This window comes from Poromitra crassiceps, assembly GCF_964638095.1.
Source record: "Poromitra crassiceps genome assembly, chromosome: 1".
Classification (NCBI taxonomy): domain Eukaryota; kingdom Metazoa; phylum Chordata; class Actinopteri; order Beryciformes; family Melamphaidae; genus Poromitra; species Poromitra crassiceps.
Window position 1 is genome coordinate 120,079,662 of NC_139623.1, and position 23,606 is coordinate 120,103,267.

At 43.9% G+C, this 23,606-nt stretch overlaps 1 protein-coding gene across 1 annotated transcript in view; it reads right to left on the bottom strand.

The window, feature by feature from the left end:
- Window positions 1-1,031: 1,031 nt before the first annotated feature.
- The window catches only part of endou2 (endonuclease, polyU-specific 2), a gene marked incomplete at both ends in the record, with an annotated part of 29,545 nt that continues 6,970 nt past the window's right edge, over window positions 1,032-23,606 (bottom strand). The window contains 4 exons of the mRNA XM_083632781.1: window positions 1,032-1,286; window positions 5,390-5,543; window positions 21,490-21,602; window positions 21,975-22,096. Coding sequence (XP_083488907.1) covers window positions 1,032-1,286; window positions 5,390-5,543; window positions 21,490-21,602; window positions 21,975-22,096 — 644 coding nt within the window. The remainder of the gene's footprint in view (window positions 1,287-5,389; window positions 5,544-21,489; window positions 21,603-21,974; window positions 22,097-23,606) is intronic.

The window sequence follows — 23,606 nt, forward strand, 5'->3', positions numbered from 1 at the left end:
TATGCTATCTTCCCTGCGTCTAATCTATCGTCTGCCTCCAACATCCAGTTTTACACTGGAATGTAAGCGCAGACACTGTGTAGGCGTGGCCCAGGCGTGTCCGTGCGCCTCTTAGCCTATCATCTGCATCCCGCAAGTGTCATTTTGCGCTCTGGCGAAGATACCATCGCCATGTCCCGAGCGCAAACACAGGTTTGGGCGTTACCCGTGCCAATAGGCGTTACAGCGCAATGTGTTAGAAAAAAGGGACTTTGGTGCTCTAAATTTTAATGCCACCAAATAGCAGGTCTTAACGCAAAAAAAAACCACTATGCCAGGCGTTATGCATGGAATGGATGTCACTCTCATTACGCACATTACGCACGGCATGGATGTCACTCTCTCTCCAACACCTTGCGCGCACACACACTCTTCCCTCCTCAGAATGCCACATTGATTTTCAACTATAGCCTACATTGCAGAAAAAACACACCTTGATTTAAAAATGAGAATTTGTTTGTCATGGTTTTATTAGGCTACATAATTCCCAACCATACAGGTCTGTGGTGTGAGGTAACAGTAGATTGCTTTTGAGAAAGTTGTGCCGGCCAGTAGGCTATACAGTAACCTCCTTTTCCTGCAATTGCACCATGCAACAATAGCTTAATCCGAGTGGACAATTCTGATATAGGCTATTGAAATAGGCTAGAATTAAAATCTCACACATCCCTACTTTATTAAAGAAACAAATATTTTTAAATGTATATGTTATAGCCAAAATTAACGCTTTGGGACATAATAACACCATGCATAACTGCACAGCAGCAGCACCATGAATATCAACTGTTGAATTAAATCATTTGTGTAATCATCATCACAATCACAACCTCACTTAGTGTTCTGTGTGCAATAAAAAAGAAATACAAATGTAACTGGGTCTTTTAAGGTTTTATTGTATCTTTATCTAAAATAAAAAGACAACAATACCTGTGACACTTTGTATGCAAGCGTTGTGTGTGTTTTCCTAGAAGTTCTACCTCGATTTTGGTTAGTTATTTGTGGTTCTGGTACTTAACGAGCACAGGATAGGTGGTGCCTATATGCTTCTGGTTGTAGTGGTGGCAAACGATCTCCACATCGTAGAAACTGAACTGGACTTTGACGCGCTCGTTGGGTGAGTTGAGGAAACAGAGAGTGTAGAGGGCGAACTCAAACTCCGGACTGACGCCGATGAAGATGCTGCCTTTTGGCTTGATGCCGTTCTTCCAGCTGAACTGTAGTGCCAGGATGTGCTTGTTCTCATCAGGCTGCAGGTAAAACAGCATAGATTTTGTCATCAGTGATGAGAGCGGAAAGGGAGACACAAGTAAATATATACATATCTCTCTCTCTCTCTCTCTCTCTCTCTCTCTATATATATATATATATACTGTATATATATATATAGAGAGAGAGAGAGAGAGAGTGGCTGCATGTGTGTGTTGTCATCAGTCTGTGGAGGACAAGTGAGTTAGACACAGGAGTTAGACATGAGAGTGAGACAGAGAGGTCATTGATGTAGCAGGTAGCAGCAGCATGTGGCCATCAGTCTGAAGAGGGAGAAAGACAGACAGAAAAAGAAAGAGGGGTGAACAGGAGGTGAGCGTGAGACACATGATGTGACTGTCACAGATGTCCTGTCAGTGTCCTACTTGTGTTGTCAACATTTCCATGAAGTGGTGATGAGAACATAGACCAAAATCATTCAGTGCCCCCAGTAGTTTATACTTTGTGAAATTAACTACTGTAGATGTTGAGCGATATTAGGTGAATAGCATTATCAAAAGTGAGAAAAAGCAAACATAACAGCTCAAGCTAAATGACAAGCATTCTTAAATCATGCAACTAAATCTGGAGATTATAAAATATATATATATATATGATACAAAAGTAAACTTTTTTTTAAACTATCAGAAATTAATCTGATGATGGGCGATGGAAGCCTGTGTACAGCTGGGGGGAAAACACTGCACAGCGGTTGAATATGTTGTTGCTCACCTCAAATAAACCATGGCTATACTGTGTTGAGTTAATGATTTTAATAAACCATACTAAAAGGGCTTATAGAGGACAGAGAAGAAAGTGCAGACAGATGAGAGATATGTGTCAAACGTATAGATGGGTGATGGGCTGAAACGTAATGATCGTTGCTGAAAGCGAGACAGGAGGATACAAAGATTCATCAGCTTTAAAAATGTACAAGATGTATTCTCCTATAAAAGAGAGAGAATACGACAGTCCAAGAGAGACAGACACATAGAAACATAGTATCTCACACAGGGGCAAATAGGTAGGCGGATACATTGTATACCATACCATACCATCTTCTATCTATCATCAGTGATCATAAGTGTCATAAATCCCACTGTGACATCATCAGTAATGTCATAAATCCCAGTGATGTCATAAATCCCACTGTGACATCATCAAGATGTCATAAATCCCACTGTGACATAATCAGTGATGTCATAAATCCCACTGTGACATCATCAATGATGTCATAAATCCCACTATGACATCATCAGTGATGTTATAAATCCCACTAATGACATCAGTGATGTCATGAATCTGACATCATCAGTGATGCTGGTCTCATTGGCCACACAGCAGCCAAGTTGCGGGCAAGGCCGCACAGTGGCCGAGCTGCGAATATTATTATTATTAAAAGGGAGGTAGTGCTCTGTCTGTTTGTTTGTCTGAGACTGAGGGAGAGGGAGAGGAGGAGATAGAGGGAGAGAGAAGAGGGGGAGAGAGACTGAGGGAGAGAGAAGAGGGGGAGAGAGACTGAGGGAGAAAAGGAGAGGGAGAGAGAGAGGAGAGGGTGAGAGAGACTGAGGGAGAGAGACTGAGGGAGAGAGGGGGGAGAGACTGCGCGGGCGAGCTTAGGAATCGAGTGTGCGGAGCGCTGCTACCTGGCACGATTGAGGGAGTCTCTGGTGCTGCTGACATAGCTGAGCTGTGGAGGCAGCATTATTCTGCTGTGTTTAACTGTGTAAAAAGTGATCCGTTGCCAGTGAGCAGCATCCCTAACAATGGTTGGTTTTACAGTTAACGAGGTGCTTCAAGCTATAACTCAGCTGGCCGATAACAAAGCCAGCGGCCAAGATAATATCTCGGCAGAGCATCTTAAACATGCGAGCCCCAGGGTGGCTGTCCTGCTCTCCATCTGTTTTACAGGCCTCATGACACATGGGCTGCTGCCGGACTCCTTGTTGTCGGTCACTTTGGTGCCAGTCATCAAGGACAAGGCAGGTAAGGTGGGGAGTGTGGACAACTACCCACCTATTGCACTGGCCAGTGTACTTTCTAAAGTTTTAGAGAGAATTTTATTAGATCATTTAAGTTCCTTTTTAGTCACGTCTGACAATCAATTTGGATTCAAAGCCAAGCATGGCACTGACCTCTGTATCTATGCATTGAAAGAGGTTATTGATATTTATAAAACGGCTCTCTCAAATCAAGCAATCTGATTGGTTCACAGCCATTGTATAAATAGAATAACCCACTCCAATAACCCATGGCCATGGGTTATTGGTTGCCATGGCAACTCTCTTACTAAAAGCCTTTGGTTACCTCAAAAAAAACAAATGGCGGAGACAGCTGTCAGATCCTTGTGAATCGATCTTCGCTTATAACTTTACTAATACTTCGCAGAAAATTATGTTTTGTACAAGAATAGATGCGGGCTAATGTCTTCTTTGCAAAAAAAAGGCTGTTAACCCCGCATTTAACCCCGTAACGTTAGTTGGTGTCGGGCTTTGCAGAAAGCACTCAGCTTCTCAGCAAGCGCTGAGAATGCAGCGCTGTGCTCGAGCTGCCTGTCGGGGTTTCCAGAAAGCTCTCAGCTTCTCAGCAAGCGCCAGGATTGGCCAATGTCAACTTCAGTCTCCAGAACGATCCAATCAAATCACCCGCATGTCTATCCTCTTGCTAGAGGTCCCGCCTTACAGTAGTGTTTCAACTGACTCTATCAGAATACCATGCCAGTCGGACTTATAGTATTATTATTATATTTATATTATCATACTTGGAAACCGTTTTATAAAAGCAATATAGCACTCGAGCAGCGTGTGTTGTGGCATATATCCCGCTGATCAGTTGTTATCCCACGAGGCCGCAGGCCGAGTGGGATAACAACTGATCAGCGGGATATATTTGCCACAACACACTAGCTCTCATGCTATATTGCTTAAGTATAAAGGTAAGCATTCCTCTGTTTTAGTGGGGTTTATTGATGCCTCTAAGGCATTCGACCGAGTTAACCACCAGAAACTATTTTTAAAACTGAGAGGGGCGTGCCTGATAGCATCATTAGAATCCTGGCATTCTGGTATGCTAACCAGACCATGCAGGTAAGGTGGGGTAATACGGTCTCTGCTCCTTTTGGTGTCGGCAATGGCGTCCGTCAGGGGGGGCTTCTTTCCCCCGCCCTGTTCAATTTATATATGAATGAACTCTCTGTACAGCTCAGCAGCTGCCGAACGGGATATGTGATTGGTAACACCACTGTAAATCACTTTATGTATGCCGATGATTTGGTTATCCTGTCTCCAAGCAGTACTGGTTTCCAACAGTTGCTGAATATCTGTTCTGACTATGGAGGTCGTTTTGATGTGAAACACAATGCTAAAAAGAGTGTCACTATGATCTCCAGAACAAGAGATGATAAGGATCTCTCCTTTCCTTCTTTTTATTTGTCTGGGCAGGTGCTGGCAGTTTGCTGTCAAACTAAATATTTGGGTCATATTATAACTGATCAAATGAGTGATGATGATGACATGTACAGACAGAGGCGTGCACTGTATGCTCAAGCTAACATGCTGAGGAAGAAGTTTTATTTTTGCTCAGATGATGTAAAGGTTAACCTGTTTAGAGCCTACTGTACTCCTCTGTATACTGCCCCCCTGTGGGTCAAGTATAAGCAGGCTAGCATTAAAAAGCTCCATGTTGCTTATAATGACTGCCTGAGGATCCTTCTTAGGAAGCCAAGGTGTAGTAGCGCCAGTGAAATGTTTTGTGGAGCAGGAGTGAGCACCTTTCATGCCCTGTTGAGAAACCTGATGTATAGGTTTATCTGTCGTCTGAATATGTCTCAGAATATGCTCATTATGTTGCTGTCTCAACCCAATCTCAGTGACACTAGATACCTGTCTTCCATCTGGAAACATTGGTACAGTGCCTTATTGTAGTATTGTTGATTTGCTAGTGTTCTTATTGTGTTGTTTACCTTGTTTTACATGTATTGTGTGTTTTTTTATTGGACCTTGTGTCTGACAATAAAGTGATGATGATGATGATGATGATACAGAAGTGTTGAACTATACCCTTGCCCAAGTACTTTACACCTAAGATGCAGACAGAAGCAGCTTACCTGGGGTGAATTAGCATTGACACTGTAGCCTTTGTAATCAATGTGTCCCAGCTTCTCCTGTAAGTAGAGCTGGATCCAGTTGTGAAAGCCGATGACGGTCCGGCCTCCTCTCGTCTCCCCGACAAACACGTGTTCGAACCCCGAGGAGTCCGGCCTAATGGGTGGGAGGCAGGAGGGGGAACATCAGACCTCAAGCATGTTTCATTAACCCTAGAACACTAACGTCGGGTGATTTTCACCCGGACAAATGAATTCACGTGATTTTCATTGTCTTGCTGCTGTCTGAGGTGGGCGGGTCCTTAGGTACCTTCAGGATGCTCACTGACGTCATTGAATGTATAGTTTGTTTCCCTGCTCCCATTCATGGTTTTTTCTACCGGCTACGTGTTCGGGTGATTTTCACCCGACGTTAGTGATAGAGGGTAAAATATCTTCGGGTTAGTTACAATGGTATTGTGGTGACTTTTTTTTTTTTTTCACCACACAAGTCCCATGAAGGGGTGGACCGAAGGAGAAGTTGGGAGCTCCTGTTTTTTTGGGGGGGGGATTTTTTTTATAACGATTACCTCATTTTTCCCAAATTTGACATATTTTTTATAGTGTCCCCCATAATAAACTTTCTTGTGTTTTTTGTGATATTTCACATTTAAAAACAAAAGAAGAGTACCTCAATTTGCCATGTATTGTTGTACTTTAAGATATTTTGATGAGAAGTATGTTTTATGGGGTATATTGCATCGGGTGAAAAACACCCGACGTTAGTGATGGTGTGACTTTAAATCACGTTAGTGTTCTAGGGTTAAGATGTCGCACTGATGCAAGCTTTCCCAGCTAATCTATTTAGCATGTGACCACTAACACTTTCCCCTCCACTAAATCCTAGTGGCTGCCTGCATCAAATTCAAAGCCTTGACACTCGCTTACAAAACTGCAACAAAAACAACACCTGCCTACCTGAACTCCCTCATTCAGGTCACTCCCTCCCGCACACTACGCTCTGCCAATGAAAGGCTCCTGGCACTTCTGCCACTAAAGTCACTAGCTAGACTCTTCTCCTCTGTAGTTCCCCGGTGGTGGAACGACTTACCAAACTCCATCCGATCTGCTGAGTCTCTCTCTTTACGAAGAGACTCAAGACCCAGTTCTTTCGTGAACACCTTCACACTTGATGGGCATGAATGACGAAAGGGATTGATGAAAATGGGTTTAGTTCAACAATTCATTCGAGAATTGTGAGCATCTTTTTTTGTTCTGCCACCATACATCATTTCCCGCCTTCTCTTCAATGCCTGCAGCTCCAGGCAGCTGCGTGCGACAATTACTGTACTGAAATACACACCAAATAGCAGGTGGCATGGTGTGTGTGTGTGTGTGTGTGTGTGTGTGTGTGTGTGTGTGTGTGTGTGTGTGTGTGTGTGTGTGTGTGGGTGTGGGTGTGGGTGTGTGTGTGTGGGTGTGGGTGTGGGTGTGTGTGTGTGTGTGTCTGTATACATCATGGTCATGAACAGATCACTGAAACCATGGCTCACATCTTAAATGGTTGCCATGCATACAAAGGGCTTAACATATGTAGGCATGACAGATTAGTGGATCTGATATCAAAAGATATCTCTTCTATTTTCGGGTCTTCAATACCGCTTTTTAAACATTCTATTGTGAAGCCGAGCATGTTCAGTCTGTGTAGTGACAATTCAGATGTGTTCTCGAATATCCCAGCTAACACTCCTGATGTTGTTGTTGTCAATGAAAATCGTAGAGAGGTGTTTGTTCTAGAGCAGTGGTGACCAATTTGGGGCGCTCTGTTTGTTTTGGCCCGCCACGGATTTGGGAGGGGACATTTTTTTATTTATTTTTTTTACCCCCCCCCCCATTTTTTTATCCCATATTTTATCCCCCATTAGTGCTAACTTAATTTATTTACTGCCGATCTGGGGAGAGCCGAAACTGGCTCCATGCTTCCTCCGAGACATGGGCAGTTAGCCAGCCACTTCTTTTCACCTGACAGAGGAAGCTTCACCGGTAGGACATAGCACGTGGGAGGTTCACGCTATTCCAACCAGTGAACAGGCGCCTTTAACGACCAGAGGAGGAACCACATCAGCAACCAGGATATTACATGTTTTTGTCAAATTGTCATGGCAAATTGTTTACAAAAGATGGACAATAAAGCTGATTTTCAAAGTACCTTGAGGATTTTTCAAGTTGTGAATTAAGTCAAATTTCTCTCTTGATTACCAAGGTGGAAAATACAACTGTTTTTAACGGGGTGTTTACTGATTAAATGTTTAAGCTCCCCACAAATGCAGATGTTTTTTTTAATATATATAACCACTTGCAAATTATTACAATTACCAAACAGATAAAAAGTAGATTATTATATTGAAATGTTATTTAGAATGTTAGAATTTTCTATAAAACACAATACATTTTAATGTAATTCCACAACGTTTATTTTTGGCCCTCGGCCCTCCACCCAGATTGAGTTTTGGCCCTTCATGGGAAAGAATTTGGGCACCCCTGTTCTACAGGTTGGCTGTACCTTTGATCACAGCCTAGAGGAGGCCTTTCAAACCAAGATGATGAAATACCAACAGCTAGAACAGACCATTTCACAGCTGGGCTACAGGTGTAAACTTCTAGTTTTCATATTTGGTAGCCTAGGTCATGTCCATAAGCTGGTTGTGAGAGGCCTTTGTGTGTGTGTGTGTGTGTGTGTGTGTGTGTGTGTGTGTGTGTGTGTGTGTGTGTGTGTGTGTGTGTGTGCGTGCGTGCGTGCGTGCGTGCGTGCGTGCGTGCGTGCGTGCGTGCGTGCGTGCGTGCGTGCGTGTGTGTGTGTGTGTGTTTGTGTGTGTGTGAGAGAGAGAGATATGACCGGGAATACTCTACTACTGGCAATACTCAAAAATGAATTATGGTAAATGGTAAATGGACTGTATTTAAAGAGCGCATTTTATATAGTCTATCGACTACCCAAAGCGCTTTTACATGAATACCTCACATTCACCCATTCACACACCGACGGCGTCTGCAGCCATGCAAGGCGCTAACTGCTCGTCGGGAGCAGTTAGGGGTTCAGTGTCTTGCTCAAGGAATTATAAACCTGTCAGATGTGCTCTGAAAACATAAGTAGGAAGAAATACAAAGAGGGAGTGGGAGAGAAACCAGCATTTAAGCTCTGCAGAATGCACAGATATTGTAGCCTATACTTGCAAAATAATTTTTGTTAATCAAATGTCCCTGTTTCTCCATGGCAAACACGTTTCTATTTCCCAGTCAAACAAAGAGCCCGAATTGCATCAATTAAAAGCTGCAAATCACAGATGTTTTTAAAAGTCTTGATGTCTATGATGTGATGGTGTTGATATGTCCAAATTACGCATCGCACAAACAGTAATAAAGGGAATGGGAGATAAGAGTCTGATTGGTTTGATTGATCTAATGCCCAGCCGGCACATGGCCACACCTGTGAATTATTCTTGCCTTAAGCACGCCTATTTAATCCTTTTTTTGCGGGGCACGGAGAATAGCAGAGGTCTTGCGCACACCTCCAAATTGCGCAGCGCCCAGCATTAAAAACCGCGCAAGCGCTAATTAGCACATTTGTGAAGGGCCCTTGGTCTTACAACTAATACAGCAAAGACACAGTTGAAGAAGGTCCACTCCAAAACCAGCAACCCTATCCTCGTGCTCAGCACTGCCCTAGAGGAGGTGGCAGGATTGTGGATAACACCGGAGGGACAGATGCTGACATAAAAAGCACAATCAATAAGGCTAGGGTGGTGTTCAACATGCTCAGGAAGATCTGGAGTTCAAAACAATCAATCAACACCAAACACATCACCAGTGTTGGACAAGCTACTCGGAAAATGTAGTAAGCTAAGCTACCAGCTACTCTACATTAAAATATAGCTTCACTACATTGAAGCTATCCCCATGGAAATGTAGCAAGCTAAGCTACATGCAAAAATAAAAGTAGCTTGAAGACCCTGGAGAAACTCGTCCTGGAGCAGCTCAGGCCTATGGTCAAACCATCCCTTGACCCCCTCCAGTTCGCTTACCAGCCCCAACTGGGTGTGGAGGACGCTGTCATCTACCTGACCAACAGCGCCTATGCCCACCTTGACAACCCGGCTAGCACTGTGAGAGTCATGTTCTTCGACTTCTCCAGTGCTTTCAACACCATCAGGCCGGCTCTACTTGGTGAGAAGCTGACAGCGATGCGGGTGGATGCCCCCCTGGTGTCCTGGATTGTGGACTACCTGTCTGGCAGACCACAGTATGTGCGCTTGCAGAACTGTGTGTCAGACAGAGTGGTCAGCAATACGGGAGCACCACAGGGGACGGTCTTCTCTCCCTTCTTCTTCACCATCTACACCACGGACTTCACCTACCACACAGAGTCTTGCCACCTTCAGAAGTTCTCTGACGACTCTGCGATAGTGGGATGTATCAAAGATGGCGATGAAGAAGAGTATCGGGATGTGGTGGCCAACTTTGTCACATGGTGTGAGCAGAACCACCTGCAGCTCAACGTGTCTAAGACAAAGGGGCTGGTGGTGGACCTGAGGAGGGTCAAGGCTCCGGTGACCCCTGTTTCAATCCACAGGGTCAGTGTTGACATAGTGGAGAATTACAAGTACCTTGGAGTGTACATCGACAATAAACTGGACTGGGCTAAGAACTCTGATGCACTCTACAAGAAGGGGCAAAGCCGTCTCTACTTCCTGAGATGGCTGAGGTCCTTCAACGTCTGCCGGACCATGCTGAGGATGTTCTATGAGTCGGTGGTGGCTAGTGCCTTCCTGTATGCTATTGTGTGCTGGGGCAGCAGGCTGAAGGCAGCGGACGCCAACAGACTCAACAAACTGATCCGTAAGGCCAGGGACATGGTGGGGCTGGAGCTGGGCTCTCTGACAGCGGTGTCGAAGAAGAGAACGCTGTCCAGGCTACGCTCCATCATGAGCAATGACTCGCACCCACTCCACGGCGTGCTAGTCAAACACAGGAGCACGTTCAGTGAGAGGCTGATCCCACCTAGATGCACCTACCTAGATGATTCCTGCCTGTGGCCATTGGACTCTTTAACGCCTCACTTAAAAGAGCACCTCGGAGACGCTCAGTCTCCCTGAGACTGAGTCAGCCGATAGGTTAACTGTGCCTTAGCTGAGCCACGTGTAATGGGCAAGCTGACTTAATATAAGTCCAGTGTGCAATAACTGCAATTTGACACATAATGTACATCCTACTTATTATACTTTATATTATACTTTATTATACTTTACTCTACTTACTCTACTTTATTTTTGCTTACTTTATCGCATTTTACTACTGTTTTATTTTGTGCTATGTGTGTTCTGAGTGCGAGCTACTGTAACCTGTCCAATTTCCCCCCGGGGATCATTAAAGTCTTTCTGATTCTGATTCTGATTCTGATTCTGATTCTGATACTGTACCGTACCTGTACCTGTACCTAACCCTAACCCTAACCTTTTTTTTTTTTTTTTTTACATTTAATCAACTTCATGCCAAATCAATTTTATCTCAGTGATCAAGAAAAGGGAATTCCAGCACATCTGGAATACTGTAGGCCTACGGTTTTCCAACTGATACTCATGGGGACAAAATACTGTATCATCATCATCATCAGTATATAAATGGGAGATGGGGCTCTGTTTGTTTCTCTGTCCCACTGTGATTGTCCCACTGTGATGTCATGAATCCCACTGTGAAATCATCAGTGATGTCATAAATCCCACTGTGACATCATCCGTGATGTCATAAATCCCACTGATGACATCATCAGTGATGCTGGTCTCATTGGCCACACAGATGCTGAGTTGCGGGCAAGGCCGCGCAGCGGCCGAGCTGCAAATGCAAGCTGCAGGGCCAGCTTGGCGAGCTGCAGGACGGGCGAGCCTAGAGAGATCCCTAGTTGGTCAAATTTGGAGAGAGGAATCATGTCTATAGGAAGAAAAAAAATTGAACTGAACCTATTTATAGATTTATGATAATGAGGATCACAGTAAACTTTACTTACACAATATCCAAAATCAGAATTCCAAAATATTTTTCAGACAATGAAACCATAATAATTAATAAAAGACAGCAATCTTTTTTTAGTTAAAATTGGCTAAGTGGGCTTTGTCTGTCCGGGCGGTGTCAGTCATGATTTGTGACAGAAGTGATGTCATCACAAAACACAAAACATAGACTCACAGCAATTTGGCTGTTTGAAGGGACAATCTACAACCCACTGCCTTGTAAATATCTATCACAAATTATGTGAGGCAGCAGATATAAGTGGAACAGTGTGCAGCTTAGTTCTTACAGATTTCTCTAAAGCGTTCGACAGAGTTGACCACACGCTAGTAGTTGCTGACCTGTGGGAGTTAGGAGTTCGCCCAGAGCTACTCCCATGGGTGTGCAACTTTCTGACAGAAAGACGGCAGCGTGTGAGGTATCAAACTAGCCTTTCTGAATGGATCACTCTTTCCTGTGGCCTACCACAAGGGACAATTTTGGGTCCACTATTCTTCCTTGCTAAAATAAATGGTGCCTCATTATCAGCAAGAGCGGAAAGGTGGAAGTTTGTGGATGATTTAAATCTATTAGAGGTTAGAAAGATAAAGGAACCCAGCATCATGCAAAATGATCTGGATGAGCTATCAGCCTGGACAGAGGCAAACAGGATGAAACTGAACCCCCTTAAGTGCACTGCAAAGTACTCAATGTCTGCTTTGCAAAGAAGCCACCCCCCCTGCCCGACTTGAGTATTGGTGGTGCTGTGTTAGAGAGCGTGCCAGCCACTAAGCTCCTTGGGTTGTGGGTGCAGGCAGACTTCAGATGGGACATGCAGGTGAATGCAACTACAAAAAAAGCAAATCAACGCATGTTCATCCTAAAGAGACTGCAAAAGTTTGGCATCCCAACAGATGATCTGAAGACACTGTATATAACGTACATCCGCCCAGTATTGGAGTATGCGGCGGTCGTGTGGCACTTCAGCATAACCAGCAAACAGAACCAGGCCCTAGAAAGAGTCCAAAAAAGGGCACTCATGATCATCCTGGGTTCTGACTACAGATCCTACTCTGAGGCCTGCCAGACCCTCAACATCCAACCTCTGCAGAAGAGACGAGAGGAGCTGTGCCTGAACTTTGCACTCAAACTCCAAACGTCCACAGATTTCTCAAGCTGGCTCCCACCAACGTGCGCTGAGAGAGAAGGAGCAAGGACAAGACAAGGAGCACGGCTGAGAGACATCAAGTGTAAAACAGAGCGCTACAAAAAGAGTCCTATACCCTCCATGGTCAGATTGCTGAATGGACACAAATAAGAGCAATCCTGTGTTACTGTGTTTCTGGCTTTACTGTGATTTTTAGATATTGAACACATTTTAATATTTAATATGTATTGTGCACTGCAATTCAGTTTGCTCATTTTAAACTGCCAGAGTGCATTTTGATGACACATGTATTTAAATGTGTAAATAAAGGACATATATCAGTGATGTTATTTGAGCCTTTGTGATGTCATCAGTGATGTCCTCAAGCAATTGTGATGTCACTCGAGCAAGGTTTGATTCGGAAAAGGAAGTGAGGCTTCTCCGTCAGTTCTGCTTTCCTTTTGCGCATCCATTTCGGCTATTCACTAATAATGTTAAAACTGCATAGAAGACGGCAACTCGTCTTATAACAACAGTGGAAAATTACTGGAAAGTCGCGGTGCAATTTGCTATTTAGACAACAGTGGGGCATGGACGCGGAAGGAGAGGTGCTCTGTACAGGAAGCTGGGAAAACGGTAGGGCTGTCCCAGCATCTATTTTTCCAATAAAAATAGACTCTGGGTTCCCAGATTGGTCTTAAATAAAAAATGTTTATAATGTGCATCACGATTGAAATGTTGACTTCAGAAACGCTGTGACCATGACTGGGATGCGAACACGGCTCTCCGGTGTGAAAGGCAGGTGTTTACACCCCCCATCCACGCCGACCACATACCCAGGCCCGGTTCTACGGGGGTGCAAAAGCATGCATTGCACCCTTATTTTAATTGTCTGCATGCTCAGTTGAAAAGTATTATTATTATTTTTATTTTTTTTATTTTTTTTTTTTTTTATAAATGCTACAGCTGCACACTTACTGTTTAAATTTGAATTATGGTTGTTGTTTTTCTTTGTTCTTTGATGTGATTTTATGGCTTTTTGGCACCTATATGTAAACTTTTAAGGTTGAGATAATTGTATTATCATTATATGGTCCAAATATTTCAGTAAAGCACTTGAAACACTTGAAAATATTCTTGCTTGGGTGGTATCATTCTACTTGAAATGATGGTCAAATGCATTATTTTTAGTAAAATAACATGTCAAAAAAAGAAATCGAGTGGGCCCGGCCTTTGGCCGGGCATCTGCACCCCTTCTAGGATGCACCCCTAGTCATCTTGTTCTGGAACCGGCCCTGCACATACCCTTACTGGCCACAGCACTATTTCAATAGCAGACTCCATTTTCTTTGACATGTGTAACATTGATATACACGTATCTAGAAATGTGATATGTGGTTCAGAAACGTGATATTCTATTTATCTGTGGATTGCAGAAACGTAACATGCTGGCATTTTATTCTAACGCTGACATTTTTTTACTTTTTTTATTTATTATTTTATTCCCTATGGTCTCAATGCATGGAATAGAGGGAGGGGCCAAGCCTCAGGCCTCTTCAGCATGCCTTGTCATCTATGTCCAGAAGCTTCTACACGGGTACGGATGCAACACACACACACACACACACACACACACACACATACACACACACACACACACACACACACACACACAGTGAATCTCACAACTCATTCAGTGCTCCATCACTGCCATGGTGCCACCTAGCCAAACGCCCCTCCCACCATGGCCTAGTCTCTCAAGCCAGACTGTCTCTTCTACATTCTGTGAATTCACCATGAACCGTCTGTCCTTCACATCCACAGAGCCTGGTCAAAGGAAGTTGAGGGGGGGGGGGGGGGACGCTTCAGAATGGAGGAAGTTCGAACCGATGCAGATGATTGGAGAAATACGAATGGATCTGCTCGTATTTTTCAAATCACCTGGCTTTAGGCGCGACATAGGCTGCCTATCATTGCTGATTATTTTCCCTGAGTTTCCCTTTCCGTTTTGGCCAAGTTTTCCCTGCTTGAAGTTCAGATGTTTAGACGGAAGCATTTGAAAATTGCGGGAGCCAACCGTCTGTTTTGAGACTATACCACCAGTTGCAAAGAGACAGGGCTCTCTCCAGAGACACCAGCCTAGAAGCTCAAAGCTGATAAAGTTTAGTCAACTTTGTCTGGAGAACTTCTGTGATGCTAAGTCAATGAGACAATTTTCTTTGGATCTCATATATTGGGCCTGTCATTTTAGCATAAGTATAGTACCTGCGATAAGATGTCAGTCAAAACCACATAAACACTGAGAACTGGCTACAAAGTTTGTATTTATAAAATCTGTTTTATGGTTCATTACAGGAGTCTGCTTTCTGCTGTATTGATGAATGAATGAATGTCTGTAAATGTAATTTGTTTTTGTTAGGTCTGCAATATTGTATGTAGCGAAATTGAACATGTTCTTGTATACTAATTATTTTTTGTTTAGTGTACTGCAGAACAGGAACCTGCTGAAAACCAGTTTGTAACTGAGTCAGGCCAGTTAAATGTACATGTGAAATGTCATTTTTATCCCTTCCTGTATAAATAAAGTGAACTGAACTGAACTGAACTGCTTCAGAGACAGACTGCACATGCACAGAAGGGTCCTCCAGTAGTATTCCGCTCAGCAAGACCCCCCCTCCCAGCATGAGCCCATCAGCCACTAAAGACACGGATCTCCCCAGTCAGAGACGCCAACCAAGTCCAGAGCTGATAAAGTCTGGTTAAACTAGGCTTAAATGGTTCTGTCACCCCAAGTCAATGAAACAATTTGCTCTGTATTTTGCTTTGGATCTATTTCCTGTCATGCTCAGTCCTGTCACGATAGCAGAAGTAGCACCTGCTGTAAGATGTTCAAAAACCAGTTAAACACTGAAGATTGTCTAGAAAATTGGTATCTATAAAATCAGTTTTGTGATTCGCTACAGGAGTCTGCATTAGAGACAAACAGCACATGCATTGAAGGGTCCACCAGTGGTCTCCCACTCAGCGAAACCCCTCCCCTCCAGCCACCAAGACATCAGCCTCTCCCCAGGCAGAGATGATAGCCAAGCGGTTCAAAGTTGATTAGGTCCGGTAAACCAAGCTTGAAGTAGTTCTGTGATGTTAAGTCAATTACACAATTTGCTCTTTATTTTTCTTTGGATGTGTCTTCTCAACACACCTGAAGCTCGACTCATGGAAACTTGCATGTCCACATTGATTTTTGATCTTGATAGGACTCACTGTTTCCTTGTTCACCTCCTTGTAGGATCCATTCACTGAGCCAACCAAGAGGGAGAGCATGACAATGAGACAGAGGTAAAAATAAGCTGTCACTCTTTCAGTGGTGTTTATAATGACATGTGCATTAGTTCTGTGATTGTGGTCATGTGTTTTAATGTGGTTGTAAATGTTTTCCAGGTGACTGATAACATACCTTCATCTCAAAGTGAAGTGAAGAGTGAGAGGCACAAATTCAGGTATTGTTCATTGTTCAGTCCATTCTAAGGCGATACTTACTAACGTCACGACTGTAGCTCACTGTATACTGCTCGGACAGTGACAGTAAAGGCATGGTGTACCTTGGTTATGTGGGGGGGATATGGCAAATGAGCTAAACTCCCGAAAAAGTGGCGTATCCATTTAAGCTACCACCACGCTACTGAGAAATGTAGTTAAGCTAGTAGCTAGCTAGTGCCCAACACTGCGCATCACATCTCATGTGAAGCAGGTGATGCTGTATGGATCAGAGACATGAAGAACAACAAAACATAATAAAACAGGCTGCAAACATTCACTAACACCTACCTCAGGAGAATACTAAACATCTGGGGCTGGTTGAACAAAAACACCTTAAGTTAAGATTCTCCTTAAAGAGCATGGTGCAGGTTAGAGACCCCAATCAGTCAATGTGTAGGTGAATTATGGAGGAACTGGATTTTCACATTAACTCATTGAGTGCCAATGACGACTTTAGTCGTCAATTCGGACAGTAACGTTGAGTGCGAATGACGACTAAAGTCGTCAATTGCGTTTTTTGACGGTGGGACGTGGATCAAAGCCAGATCCATCTCCTGTAAAATTTTGGGGCATGTTGAATGTGTATAACCTATTTTACCGACCCATTAGGTGGCGACAGTGCTCTCCAGATTAGAGAAAGGCGAGGAAAAAAGAGAGAAGAAGTCATGGGGAAATGGAAATCGCATCGATATGCATGAAGCATAACGTTAGCTGTGCCTGTGAACAGCAGTCAATCTGCTGCCACAATTGAGCCCCTCCGTCTCCGCTGCGATAGCCCCTCCATATGATTTAGTTGCCGACACCAGCGTCTTTCTGAAAAGTTACATTATTCTCAGCTGGGAGCCGGCGACATCCTGTGAAAAAGCGGGGTGCAGCGCACTTTTCAGTGCAGAGCAAACGCAGAGCAAACGCAGCAGAGCCACCAGACACTCCCACGGAGGAGGAGGAGGGGGGTGGGGCACGCAGGGCAGCATAGGCTACAACCATTGACAGTAAACACAGACCCAGACAGCAGGCTCGATAGACAGAGACAGGCAAACAAGCTAGAATATCTGATGCCCACCAGCAGTAAATCAAGACCAGCAAGAAGGTGTAGGGTCTGCGCACGCAGGGGCCAGCGCTGCTGGTTGCAGCTAAAAAATATTATTTGGCCAAACAAAATTCCTTTGTTTTCACTGTTTTATTGAAGGAAATTATTTTTGAGGTGTCATTACATCAGAAAATATTACCTTCAGAGTCAGTGATGTGCTTGAAATGCTTAATTTCACAAAAGGCTGAATATCTCAGCTTCTAAATTGAAACATGTTTTTTTGCTGAAATCAACCTTCTCCGGCTGATAACTAAAGAACGGAAAATGATATCAATAAACTTTTTTTTGCAGATGATAGAAGAGAGTCTCATCGTTCTTTGTGCGTGTTCGGTGTTTACATAGTAATATCACACAATATTCTGTGGGCCTCGAGAAATCACTGAAAACGCTCTGAAACTCTGGCACTGGGAGCGTCCGTTCTCCAAAAGTGGCTGGCACTCAATGAGTTAAGACACTGTTGGAGAAAAATACGTCAAATACGTCGAATTCAAAATGTTTAAGTATGTCCAAGTATGCACATGACATGTGCACCTATGTGCAGTGAATATGCCACTGTCTCTGACTTGTCTTATCACTCTACTGCCTTATTGCTTGTTGTGTCTTTTGTTGTTTTTGCACTCATATGCCCTGTTATATTTGTACTATGTTGTAAACAGAGTTCACAGCACAATAATTTCACACGTGATACTTGTACTACGGAGTGACAATAAAAATCTTGAATCTTGAATCTTGAATCTTGAAGTTCCATTGGCATTTCTTATTCAATAAGCTAATAGTTGCCTAATAATTGCATACGCATAATTATGCTATAAGTTAACATGACATGACATCTCACACATATAGATTTACCCATGGCAGAGGACTTCTCTCGTTTTGCTGAAACCTTGGGCAGTGCATCGTGTTCAATAACAACTGATAACAGTTTCCCTGTCAGACTCAAGTGGACGCACACACATTTCCAAGAGTTCATACCCCTCCTCTCTGCTCTTCCTCCTCTCCCTGAGTATAAAGCATATGTCAACTGTCAGCCATGGGCTGAATATTTGGACTCTGTACATTGATCAGATGGTACATTGAGATTCAGTCTCTCCTATAACACAGTGTATAGGAGAATGTTATGGTAATAAATATACTTTCATAAGACATCTTCCTGGCCTCCTGGCTTCAATTTATTTGGTTTAGATAGGCTGTTATAATTATCACATTAGCGGAGAAGAGTGGAAATTCCATTCTCTATCAGACACTTATACACTACAGTGACTTCTGGGGTCGTTTTACTTTTTGTGCTTTTATTTTGAAATCTTGGACGCCAAAGCTGTGACGCAAGAAAGGGGAGTCGCCAGGCATGCCTGTCTGTCCCTCTGTCTGTCCCTCTGTCTGTCGTCACTTAGGTCAGGGCTGTCAGTCACACACTGTGGATGCTAACACCTGTTTTCAGGAGGAAGAGGAGGTAGAAAATGTTTATGCACATGCATATGATGGGCCTCAGCCTAATTTTGAGCGTCAAAGAGAGCAGGAACAGCCCAGAGCTAGACCACGAAACATTGGACCGCGGAGAGAGAGTTGTGGAGGAGCCTGTAAGCAAGGGGCAAGCGGAGGCGCACCGAGGTGCGGACTGTAATTCGATACACACACACACACACACACACACACACATCGAGTGAGAGAGAGGGGACTGACGGAAGGCGGAGGGCCCCTCCACTCGCTCTTTCCTCCTCCGGAGCGAGTGAGAGAGACGAGAAAGAGAGAGATATAAAGAGAGCGTGTCACAGCGCAGACAGGTACACACACACACACACACACACACACACACCGAGTGAGAGAGAGATAGAAAGAGTGTGTCACGCAGAGTAGCAGCAGTAGCAGCAGCTGAGTGGAGCTGAGCTTGTTATCTGCCTGCAGTAATCTGGCGACACCCGACCCAAAACTCACTGACAACGACTTACTACAGGCAGCTACTGACTAAATGACTGACTAACTATATACTAAAAACTAACTAGTGATTAACCTACCAACTGACCGACCGACTAACTGGCTGACTGATTGACTTTGACTAGCGTACGTACCTGACCTGACTAGCTGTCCTGAAATGCGACTGATTTGACCATGGAATTGATGACAGTGGGAGGGGAGAGGGAGACACGCACGCGGGAGCCACTCCCCACTGTGACGTAGCAGGCTCTGCTTTAACAAAATAAAAGCCTGTTATTTTCTTCTCAAAAAGGAATGTGTTTTTCTCCTTTTTTTTTTTTTTTTTAATCCTGCATTAACTTTTCAAATGGACATAGGGACAAGGTTAAGTATACATTTAGCAAAGGAATTACCCTTTTTATACAATTAAAGTCTGAGTTAAGGTTTGCATAAAATAAAATCGGTTGCAGAAAACGCCCTTACAGGAAGTCTTAGTTTTGTTCAACCAATTGTATTTTCTGGAAACCTCAACTCGGACATTAAGGAAAATCTTAACTCAATGTGTTTTGTGCAAATGGCCCCTGGTGGAGAGACAAAGTAAGCAATGTAGATCTTGTGGAAAAGAACAAGCCATGCAGGATCCCATTTACCCTTCAACTTCAAAGCAGAGAGTGGAGTTGGATTGGACACACCCTCAGAAAACCTGCCACAAACATGACCCAACAAGCCCTGAAATGGAACCCCCAATGAACAAGGGAAAAGAGGTCGCCCCTGGAACAGCTGGACTAGAACAGGGGCAGTTTTAGGATTAGAGCTTTGGGGGGAGCTCAGCCCCCAATCAGAATATCCTGGACCGCAGCCCCCTAGGGGGGTCCATGGGCATGCCCCCCAGGGAGATTTATTTATTTATTTTAAAGTAAAAATTAATCAAAGTGCACTTTGAGAGCAAAACAAAGAGCCTAGATATCTGAAGAACTACACACATCACATTAATATCCTTACTGTTCTGTGGCTTTACAATGATGAAAAAATAATAGTCTCGCTATATATATTCTACATACAGGTAGAATGGTAGGTAGAATACTGCTTGCATAAATACAATGGTGGCCCATCTATACCAAAATGACTTCATGGGGTGAACTCAAGTACAAAGTAACATTTGCTTTGCATAGAGAAAAGTAAAATAATAAAAGGGGAATTTCCTAACTTTGATTGGAATGATGTTCAGGCAAGACAGTATAAGCCCTAAAGCAGGAGTTTTCATTCAACTCGTTGAAATTAATATGTGATCAAAATCAAATAGATCAAAATCTATTTGTGGTGTACCGTCATATTTGTTCCAATGCTTCAATTCACTGTCCATAAATGTGTGTGTGTGTGTGTGTGTGTGGGGGGGGGGGGGGGGTTATGATGCTGTGTATGAATAACTTTTGAGAATTGAAGATTTGTGTGATTTTGACAATGTTGACGATTGGATGACAATCACTATTTTCTGAAAATGGCTCAGAAAAACACCTGTACCTGGACATCCCATACATTTTTATGTATCTACATTCTGGTTCTAGACTAGAGAGTTTATTTAACAATGCTGTGATTATCCTAGAGCTCAAGGTCAAGGTCAAGTTAAAAAAATATATATAATCACATTTTGAAATGGTTACTATGAGGCCATATTTCATCAACATTAATGTGATTGTGCTCTTTGGATTCACAGGAGTCTCAGCTTTGTAGCCATACCCAAATTATGCAATTCCATTACAGTTTTGGCACCACAGTCTGCAGAAATAGAGAAACAAAAAAAGGCAAGAATAACATTTTCACTGCATGCAGAACACTGTCTTTAGAAACATGTAGCTGACATTATGTCAGACATGGCTGTAAAGACTCATGTGGTTCTAATTAGATCAATTTCATTCAGATATTTTGATGTGAGAGGTCAAGGGACCCAATTGAGTATAGTCATGGCCATTTACATTTGTCAAAAACTTTGCCGACTTTGGAGCTATGTTACACCCGCTGGCTTGAGAGACGAACAAGTGTGAACACAATCGGAACCGATTGTGTTCACACTTCCTGTGGCAGAGCTGATCCCCGCAGCCTGCTTCCAGTAAGTTACTAGCTCTGACCAGAGAGACGATCTCTGGTTTGACCAGGTAAAACAGGAACAGGAAGTCGTAACACAAACGGGTCAAGTGGACGGGGCTACATAAGGTGAATAGTAGTGTGAATGAACACATTTTTGGTATGGGTAAGTTCCACTAACAGCAACCGTGCAGTGCGGTGCAGAATGAGCTACACAGCACCACACACTTAATAAGATAAGCCAGTTATCCTTTGTCACTGTCGTAAATTCCACCGGACAAGTGGTGTTTTGGTGGCAAGCAAGCTTCCCCTCACCTGCTGGATCCTCTCCTGGCATAAAGTTCAAACCAGATCCTGTAAAGCTGCTCCTTGAAGCCGGTTTCATCCTCCGGAGAGAGGTTCTTCTTCACCAGGTATTTGTGAGCTATCTGGAAACAGAAAATAACTTGATATAAGTATAAGTTAAGACATTTTCTTTAACCTTTTCTTACACTTTTTATATTCACCACCTACATGCATAGGGCCTGTGGTTATCAGTTGTTTGGATCTGCATTCTTGTTATGAGATACTTGGATTTTGATTTTGATTTATACCCCCCCCCCCCCCCCCCCTTCCTGTGACTTTGAGGACTGAGACAAATGTCAAAAGTCTTGATGGGGGGAGACTGCATTGCGGGAGTCACTTTGATAGTATTGTGTGAATATTTAAACAATCATGGGAGGCCTGATTAGCTCTCTTGGTGCTGTGGTGGAAATCTGCCTGTATGGGAGAGGTTTGTCTGTAAAAGCCAGCACAGGTACCTTCATGGTAGGAGTCTGGATGATGGCGTCCAGGAACTTGTGGTTCTCTGCCTCTTCCTCTGGAGTCACAATTTCTGGCTCTCCGGTGTCACTCACATAGTTATCCAGCAGGGAGATGAAGGCTGCAGAAACACGGGATAGACACTCTTGAAAAAGTCTTGTTATCTTATTTTATCTTATGGGCTTTTCAAACCCTATTGGATAAACTCCCAAAGACATAGTCAATAGTTTAAAACAAGGCTGTGTTTCCTAGTTCCTGAAAAGTAAACATGTTGGAGATGCAAGGTTTTCACCAGACTGCTCTGCTACATAAACAAATTAATACATCAAAAGAAAAACAGGCAGAAGTAGATGTGCCCTTGCAGTTATCATGGGGAAGAGGGTTAGGGGTTAGGAGCTGTGTCCTTGCAGTTATCATGGGGAAGAGGGTTAGGGGTTAGGAGCTCATGTGTCCTTGCAGTTATCATGGGGAAGAGGGTTAGGGGTTAGGAGCTCATGTGTCCTTGCAGTTATCATGGGGAAGAGGGTTAGGGGTTAGGATATGTGCCCTTGCAGTTATCATGGGGAAGAGGGTTAGGGGTTAGGGGCTGTGTCCTTGCAGTTATCATGGGGAAGAGGGTTAGGGTTAGGAGCTGTGCCCTTGCAGTTATCATGGGGAAGAGGGTTAGGGGTTAGGAGCTGTGTCCTTGCAGTTATCATGGGGAAGAGGGTTAGGGTTAGGAGCTGTGCCCTTGCAGTTATCATGGGGAAGAGGGTTAGGGGTTAGGATATGTGCCCTTGCAGTTATCATGGGGAAGAGGGTTAGGGGTTAGGGGCTGTGTCCTTGCAGTTATCATGGGGAAGAGGGTTAGGGGTTAGGAGCTGTGTCCTTGCAGTTATCATGTGGAAGAGGGTTAGGGGTTAGGATATGTGCCCTTGCAGTTATCATGGGGAAGAGGGTTAGGGGTTAGGGGCTGTGTCCTTGCAGTTATCATGGGGAAGATGGTTAGGGGTTAGGAGCTGTGTCCTTGCAGTTATCATGGTGAAGATGGTTAGGGGTTAGGAGCTGTGTCCTTGCAGTTATCATGGGGAAGAGGGTTAGGGGTTAGGATATGTGCCCTTGCAGTTATCATGGGGAAGAGGGTTAGGGGTTAGGAGCTGTGTCCTTGCAGTTATCATGGGGAAGATGGTTAGGGGTTAGGAGCTGTGTCCTTGCAGTTATCATGGGGAAGAGGGTTAGGGGTTAGGAGCTATGTCCTTGCAGTTATCATGTGGAAGGGGGTTAGGGGTTAGGAGCTGTGCCCTTGCAGTTATCATGTGGAAGAGGGTTAGGGGTTAGGAGCTGTGCCCTTGCAGTTATCATGTGGAAGAGGGTTAGGGGTTAGGAGCTGTGTCCTTGCAGTTATCATGTGGAAGAGGGTTAGGGGTTAGGAGCTGTGCCCTTGCAGTTATCATCGGGAAGAGGAGTGAAGGATGGCATCTCCCCGCGATGAGGCGCTCCCCACAGTGCACTCTGCATGCTCGGTGAATGATTACCAAACACGCTGCTGGTGCTCGTCATAAGGAGATGATGAGCAGATGGGGAGGATAGTATCAAGTGAGGAAACAGTGCAGAGGAATGTATGAAGGGATTATGGTGTCAATCCAAATATT